The following is an 8,648-nucleotide window of genomic DNA, read 5'->3' on the forward strand; positions in this document are numbered from 1 at the left end:
CATGTTGTCTCCCCAGCGATCACTCTGTGAGCGCGCTGCGTGTGCATGCTGGTAGCCCCGCCCTCTTGAGCCCGCTGCATGCAACATCATGAGAGGAATTGGAGCAGTCACTGCACTCTGATCCGCGCTATTTTAATAAAGTATCGATACTAAAAATATGCAAAATCCGATCGTTTTTAATCTTTCTAGTATCTGTATACCGTGCAACATTACAGAGTAGTGTAAAAAAAAAAAAAAGTTTTATATAGGCTCAGGCACCGAAAGGAAGCACCGAAATCCGCGTTGTGTTTCGATCGGGTAGGTACCGGACGTCTTTGAACCGGTTAGCACCGGTTCTCGGTACCCAACCCTAGGTCCCACACAGGACCAAAGTACCGTGTATTATTGCCTGGGTTAGTAGAAGTTAGATTTACCCACGGTTTGTTGAATTGTACTTCTTGGTTCGGGATTTATTTTCTTTTTAATATTATACCACAAAAAAAGGAGGATGGAGACTAGCATGGCAACACCCTTGGGAATCAGAATTGGCTGCAACTCGTTCCTCATTCAGACTTTCCTCTTTTAAAAGTTCTTGGGGTTTTGGGGCTGCGACTGCTTTCTCCCATTTCAACTTTTCTTATCATTGAATGCCTATAACCAAAAGTAGTTTACCAATGGGCTCTTCATATGGTTCAGTGTTTCCCCTACCGTTATATTTTATTCAAGGTTCCCTTTTGTATAGAACAGGTCTAGAACTTGTTCTTTTATTAAACATTTATCTATCTAAACGGCCGTAAGTTGTTGATCTTATTTACACGACAGCATGTCATTTCTGTGTACATGGTGGTGCGTTACAACTTTTCCCTGCCCTCGCGCACGGTAGAGTTCCGCTGCGATAAAACACACACACACAAACACACACACACTTTGTGGTTGTCATTAAAATCAACACCATGTTTCCGATTCTCTGCATTTTGCCAAAAGACGATCTTTATGAAATCTCCGTGAGGTCGGCTCTCTGCTGTTGCCTCTCATCAGAATACAGATCTAAGCTTAACATTGAGCATGAATTAAGAGCAGCCCGCCTCCACCCCCCTCCCAAAAGCTGTAAACCTCGGGGAAACACTGTAATTGGTTCAAATGGTGTTTTGCTGTGGCAAGGGAACTAAATTATGACAGTTTTGCCAACATTTTGTATAAACAGGGACTAGAGTGACGTTGAAATTAGAAAGTCCAATAAAATAATAAATCACATTTCGTATCAGATTGTAATGGAAGACAATAGGATACAGAAATGGGGATTAAAATTATTCAGATACAATACAAACATAACAAAATCAACAACAAGCTGACACAATCCCAGAGGATGTTAGACCTTGTTCAGTGAGCTCGCAAACTACCTGCCACACACTTTTCCCACAGGCCTCCCAGCAGCCCACAATGGTGCCGACTGAAAAACCAATTACCATGTGAAAACTACCTTACGTTTGGACCAAGGAACTCCTCAGGCTTTTACAATCTGATTCATATGCATATTTATAAGCTAAAGGCGCCTTGAAAGCTCTGAAATCACAATTGAATATTGTTCTGCTGGCATGATACTATCTATATAGCTATCAATGAGACATACATCATAGCCAACAAATAAAAGAGAAGTTAGAAAAGGGGGAAAAAAGATTTTAATTAAATCACACACACACTAGCACAACAATAAAAGACAACTGGCAATTAAAAAAATTACACAAACGTTTACTTTTCGTCAGTTGTTTGGTGTCAAGATTGGAATATAGCAGAAGAAAATATAAAATTGGAAGCACATAACTTTGAGGAAGAAAAGCAGCTTTGTGGTGAGAATGGCTTAATAGGCATCAGAATAACAGCAAACAACCCCCCCAAAGCATACCCCAGTCACCCAGCGACCTGTTGGGCGGACTCCTTTTGGGAACAGACATGCGTTTTCAGATAGTTTCACTCCTGCTAGATTGAAATCTTTGGAGCAAAGTGCAAGCGTCATACTCTGCCAAGAGGCATCACAGCAATCAGTGAGCCTGAGCATACCCAGTGCATCTTGTGCTAGACATCTCCCCAAGCAATCTGTTTTCCAACTCGGTGCCAAAGCTAAAACAGTTTCCAGGACAGATCCCATCATTAAGAGGTCTCTCACCCATCGCTGCCATCAGGTTTGCTGAGTTCCAGGCGGTCAGGCTGGACAGCGAAACTGATTCTGCACACTCGTCCATCCTAGAACATATTGCATTTACAGTTTTCAATGTCACACATTTGCCTCATAAAAAGAAACTATGGCTGCATTGTAATGGAAGGATAAAATGATCAAATTTGAAACATGCATCAATCCAAACATTAAATTATATCATAAAGCCAAAGACACTGTATACCGAAAGATAATTAATTACTTAAATTAGACTTTAAGATTAACACACTACTGTGTGTATTAATGCACACATCACATTGCTGAGAATGAAGGCACAACATTTGACTGCACACTCATCCTAGACACATTTCTACCGACATACCCCAGTTTGCTGACATTTGTCAAAAGTAAATTACTGCATGCCTCCTCGGTGTGTCTGTGGCCCCTATTGAAAAAGGATTAGCCCAATTGAAGTTTGCTGGAGAACCAGACAAATCTGCAAGCTTGTGTTTCATTTGCTCCGACGTGCCTGGTCCCCATCCGCTTTGGACCGATTTTAAAGTAAGTTCTGAAGAGCCAATCAGAACTGCTTATCTAATATGAGGCGAGTTTGAGACAAAGGTTGCAACATTCAAGGAATTTTCTAAAACAACCAAGATGGCTGCCGCTGATGCAGAACTTTCTGCTGAAGTCACTATCTCGGCACTATTTAACAAACTTGACGCTAAAAGAACACTTAACTGCACTTGAAGCTTTCCTTGAGAATAAAACCGTTTGCTGCACTCACTTACTATATGAGGCTACACTATCATCGCTGCTCTCTGCTTATTTGCTCAGCACTATGTCAAATGTTTCATTGCTCCGATTGGTTGTTGGTCTATACACGTCCAGGGTATTATGGTCTATACACATTCAGTGTTTCCCCTACCATTATAATAGGGGCGCTGGGCCCCCCCTGAAATAACCCCGCGCCCCCTGTCATTTAAAGTTCTCTTTCCTATAGAACAGGTCGACACCTTGTTCTGTTATTAAACAAACTAAACGGCCGTATTTTATTGATCGATCTACACGACAGCTTGTCATTTCTGTCTCTACATGGTTGCACGTAAACACCTCTCCTCTGCTCTCTGTATCGCGCTCGTCGTTGTTCGATACCGATGCGCAGAGACACACGGGCGCACACAGGTGAGCGCTGAGCACCCAGCAGTGGGCAGAGAGCGCGGGAAAATATGTTGCGTAAAAAAGCAGACAACTACATCTGCGTTTGAAACACTTCCAGATAGAAGATTGCAACAGTAGCTCTCCTGCAAGAAGCACCGGAGCTGCTTACCTGCTCAAGTGAAACGAGCCAAAGTGCTCGTGTCTTGTTCCAACAATGAGCTGCTGGCTTCACACATTACAAAGTACACGGACATAAAACTAAGTCATTAATAAATACATGGAGAAATGTCGGGTAAATGTTTACGGTCAACAGATTACGCTGCACATGCGCGACTGCACATAGCACATTAGTCATACGCTGCACATACGCTGCACATGCGATTTTTGGTGTTTTGCCAAAAGCCAATCTCCGCAAAGTCTCTGTGAAATCGTCTTTTTTTGCTGTTTCGTCTCTCAAAACCGTAAAAAGATCTCATCTCAACATGGAGAGTGAACTGAGAGCGTCCGTATCAAGTCTACTACCGCGTTTTAAAAATATGTGTAGAGGAAAGCAGCTCACTGCAGCACTAACACTGATGCAACCTGATGCTCACATATCTGCAGTCTCGTTCTGTTTTGTTGTGCAATTTGCTTTTAGTTTTCCACAATAAGATATTTAGTAGTAACTACATATTTATTTTTTGCACAGATAGAACTTTATTTTTATTGTTTTAAGTGATTGAAATTTTGGTGTCTTTTTTGTGGTCTGACGGGGCAATTTGGTTAAATTGAAAGTTATTGTTATTGTTCTTTATTCTGTTATTTATAAAAGCACAGATGGAGTCACAAAAGGATGTTATTTACAGAAAAAGTAATGCTTTTGGTGTTTGTGTCATTGTCGGTGTCGTCGAGGTCCCCCCCTGAACCTGTAAACCTAGGGGAAACACTGCACATTGATAACACCTCTCGGTTCCAGACTAATGTGCTATTTGGCTTGGCGGTGTCAGGCGAAACTGGAGCTGTTTCCTAAATGTAAACGCATCAAATGTATCAAATCCAGCCCATCCATAAAAAAAATTTAAAAAAAAAATTACCTTGTGTTTTATATAGGTTTCCAAAGGGGCAGAAAATTTCCGGTAAATTTCCGGAAACTTTCCACGGGAATTTTGAAAAAAAAAAAAATGTGCCTAGGTTTTTTTGCAAAAGCAGGGAACTTAAATGTAGTTGAGAACAAGACTATGTACGCCGAGCTCAGCTGGACTCTGAATGCAGCTGGTTGGGAACATCGTCTGCCAGAAACATAAACACAAAACTGTTGTTTTTGAATGTCTTTGTCATCAGTGTTGCGTCTGAACGTTTCAGCCCGACGCCTGGCAAGTGTGAGAGCGCCGAGTTGCGTAGAGGCGAAGAGCGGAGATTTCAATTATAGCAGCAACATATTGAAAAAAATACCTGAACTAGTTCATTTTTCGGAGCTGTGAACTTAGTTCACATTTTTTAATTAGGAACTATGAACTGAACTAGTTTATGTAGGTCCAGGAAGAAAGCATTTTTTGTTTGGGGGTGAGGGGGTGGTCATACGGAATACACCTTTTTTTATTCAACGTTCATGTTTTCGTTGTTCGATGAAAGAATAAAGTTCTACTCACAAAATGTCAAAAAGGTCAAAAATGTAATTTTTAAAAGTTGTATTATCAATGTTTGCATGCATGTTTGCTTATGACAAGGTAAATACAGGTAAATTACCCCAAAACTTCCAGTTTATTCCTGTTTATTCCTGTTAATTCCCGTTTATTCCCGTGGAAAGTTTCCAACTTTGAATATTCCCGGAATTTTGCAACCCTAGTTTTATAGCTAAGTCAGGCGTCATCTGATAATAGTGACCAGGTTTGAATTGAAATCTCCATATCATACTGAACAGTTTGATGGGCAATACTTATATATTAAACCTACACTCTAGATCAAGTGTTTTATTAATGCTAATGAAGTACTATCTCGTAGCATTACCTCAAGGAGAAATCCGGCATGGTTTGGACCAACAACACACTGTTTTAGGGTGGCCTGCTCCAGCAGACTAAGGTGGGGATGACTGCATTAGAGAAAGGATGGGGCATGGGGACACACACAAGACAAATCAAACAATGTTGACAACTATTAAAACAATTGAAGTGTTCTAATGTTGAGAAACTTACCTGTTATAGCTGTACTTGTTGAGTTTCTCCGAGACTTCGCGGAGCCTGGAAAGAAGATGAAGACTATATTAATGAAAGTCAAACCAGTTTAAGAACTAATTAATGCAGATTAATGTATGCAATTCAGAAATGCATGGCTGGAAGATATTTTTGCCACAAACAATTTTGCCTCCCACCTCACTAAATATTGCAAACCAAGAGGCAAGCCAAAATAACAAATAATGTACTAAAATATACCAGAAAACTATACATTCTAGGATTTCTGAAGGATTTATATTTATCGAACATGCTTAACACATGTGGTCTGAGATGTGTCCCGATTCAAATGTTTAGTGTCTTGTCAAGACCACTACATCAACTCTCAACCCATTTGTCCCATGCTGTCATCTTGATTTCATACTTTTGCAAGCAGTTTCCTCCCCATGTGGCCTGTCATTACACACTGATATAGAAGCATTGGGGCACCTGTAATGATGAATGACCGAACTGAAACAGTTCATGATTGCACAAAAAATTAGCATTCAAAAATGTTGGCGTAGGCATACAATATATTAAAAATTTAAATGGGCCATGTGTTGGTTCACCATTATCCATGTCATCCTACTGCTTGATGAAGAGTGCCCTCACACTGACAAAATGTAAAACACTTTAAAAATCTCTAGAAACTGTGCGAGATGCAAATGATGACAATAGAACCTCTTAACACAGAAGCATATTAACTTCCCATGTAGCGGTCCAAACACTACAAAGAGGTAATAGAAATGTACTCGCACAGCATCCAGGTCAGTCATATATTAACCTTCCCATCAAACAAATGGCACCACTCTGGCACGGACACAAAGTCTACACACCCCAATGACTGATTTAAAACAGTCTCACTGAAGCACAGCAAAAAATAAAAACAAAAAACATTAAACATCCATTGCACCACAGAAGGAAAGCTATCTGCTATTCCACTGTGCTAAATGTGTCAATGCAGACTTTGGTTAGGTCAAGCAAACCAGTGGCATTTGGTTGAGGAAAAGTTAATGCCAGACAATCACTTAAAATGAGCCAAGCTGGACCAAGCCTTTTAACTTCAGATAGAGGCACTTATCTGCTTTGACAACTGCAAGTTCCTTTACAGGGAAAATAGGAGGCCTCCCAGCAGCACATGGTGACTGTAGCATGCAATGGCATGCATGCCTGAGGATGAAACAGCCATGACCTTTTTAAGAACGCAATGGTCCAAACCACTAAGATGTTTGAGTGACTTTTTCAATAACCAGCAGAGTAAAACTGAGCTTCCTTGTCAGTCAAACACCAAAAAGCTGCCCCCGCCCCAGACTTAGAGGGTACACGAACCTGCAAAAAGCATTTACATACTCAAAGCCTATATCCAGTTCTTAATCTCAAGGTCATTCTAAAAAGAAAATCATAACCTCTTTGTCCTTAAATAGAACAGTTCAATAATCAGTTCAATCTCAATGGACAATATAGACAATATAGATAGGTTTATCATAAATCCATGGCGTCGTCGTCCCCCCCCCCCCCCCCCCCCCTCACACACTACTACTGTCGTCTCATGAGCTCTTCAGTTTTAAAATGTTCCTAAAGAAATTCCATTAAACGCAGTGTGATGCATGCCAGCACTACTAACAATATTATGTCAATTGAATTATCTGTCCCGAGTATGATCTAGGCATTTGGGCAAGAGTGAAGAAATTATGTGTATTTTCACGTGAACGCTGACGAGTCCAGCATTGATAATACACACTTTGTAAAGCCACGGCTGGTCCCCTCTACTAAAGTAGATAACAGGATTAATGTGAATGCAATGTTGCTAACTGTGCTTCACTGCATATTTCAGATATTATCTCGGTGCGAAATGTTCAAAAGGAACAATTGTGAAAACATTATTTCCGACGATGTTAGCAAGTCAATCGTGCAATTAAACTTTCGAATGATACACTGCCACAAAAGAACATGAAACACACATATTTGGCTTTGTCAAGAGCGTGGCAGCATATTAGCTTACTAGCATTAGCAGTTAGCTATCGGTTAGCTGACGCTAGCTACTTCATTGATCATGATAATCAACGCGACACCCACAAAACAAACACTGACACATGTCAAAAGAGTGCATATGCGATTTGTACACGAAAACGCGTATCTTTTCAACAACGTTGTGTTTTACGACTCCTATTTCCCTCTCTTTTCCCCATCCCCCAACCCGCATTGTCTATCTCAACTTTGACTGTGAGCCAATCCTTCCAGAGAATCAAGGAAACAGCCTGCTAGTGTTAGCTAACGTTATGCGTACGATGGCCAGTTGACGGGTTAGCATCGAGCTAGCCCTGGGCAGACTGTTTAGGTAGCAGCAGGCTAACGAGGATTGTTCCAAGATGCCGGGCCCCGTTTCAACCCTGGGGGGGGGGGTCATTTAAATTATTTAAACCTTACTGAACACGCATGACAATGTCAACATCGCTTGTAATGACAAAATCGAATAATATATACCATACACCGCAACTAAGTACTGATTAAAATTATTCCTTTCCACGGGCCGCAACAAAATACCTGTCATTGAGCTGATCCTCAGTCCCCGGCAACGGGTGAACCACGAAGTGTATAGATGTCATGGGGTCAATCCAAAATCACACACAGACGTGTGAAAGATGCAGAAATTGTTGTTCTTTCGATTACTGTATATATGTGGATTCATAGGAATCGTTTAATGGCGAAAACCCTCGAGTTTAGATCCCAGCCTCCTCACCCACATGCCGCCATCTTAACTCTACCAAGCTTCTTCTCTGTGTGTTGATTAGTGCACATGCAACCACTCCGCTGGTTGGACCCTGAGCACAAACAGGAAATGTGTTAAATTGGACGGGATTGGCCTCACGAAGAAAAGCAAGACTACTGTAATGACAAAATACTATAGTTTCACACTCCAACGTCTTTGTTCTCACCCAATTCGGCCGATGCATCTGTGTTTATTTGCATTTTTCTTGCACCTGCAGTCCTTTTCAGATCCATTATTCCAGCACAATGGCCAAAGAAAGGATTAAGCATTGCTAGGGACAGGAATATGTTTACGAGCTAAGACAATAGCCTACAATACAAAACATCTAAGACAATAGGATTTTAAATACAATATTGACCATTTCGGGTTATCGTGTCTAAAGAAGAAAAACGAGAATAGT

At 40.9% G+C, this 8,648-nt stretch overlaps 1 protein-coding gene across 1 annotated transcript in view; it reads right to left on the bottom strand.

Moving 5' to 3' along the window:
• Window positions 1–8,243, bottom strand: part of ubr5 (ubiquitin protein ligase E3 component n-recognin 5) — a 47,605-nt gene extending 39,362 nt beyond the window's left edge. Inside the window, exons 1-4 of the mRNA XM_068569198.1 lie at window positions 8,023–8,243; window positions 5,464–5,508; window positions 5,279–5,360; window positions 2,144–2,220 (exon numbers count right to left, since the gene is read on the bottom strand). Of these exons, the coding sequence (XP_068425299.1) occupies window positions 2,144–2,220; window positions 5,279–5,360; window positions 5,464–5,508; window positions 8,023–8,084 (266 nt within the window). The 5' untranslated portion in view covers window positions 8,085–8,243. The remainder of the gene's footprint in view (window positions 1–2,143; window positions 2,221–5,278; window positions 5,361–5,463; window positions 5,509–8,022) is intronic.
• Window positions 8,244–8,648: the final 405 nt, after the last annotated feature.

This window comes from Clinocottus analis, unplaced genomic scaffold (assembly GCF_023055335.1).
Source record: "Clinocottus analis isolate CAN_PGR_092001 unplaced genomic scaffold, fCliAna1.0.p SCAF_9, whole genome shotgun sequence".
NCBI classification, from domain to species: domain Eukaryota; kingdom Metazoa; phylum Chordata; class Actinopteri; order Perciformes; family Cottidae; genus Clinocottus; species Clinocottus analis.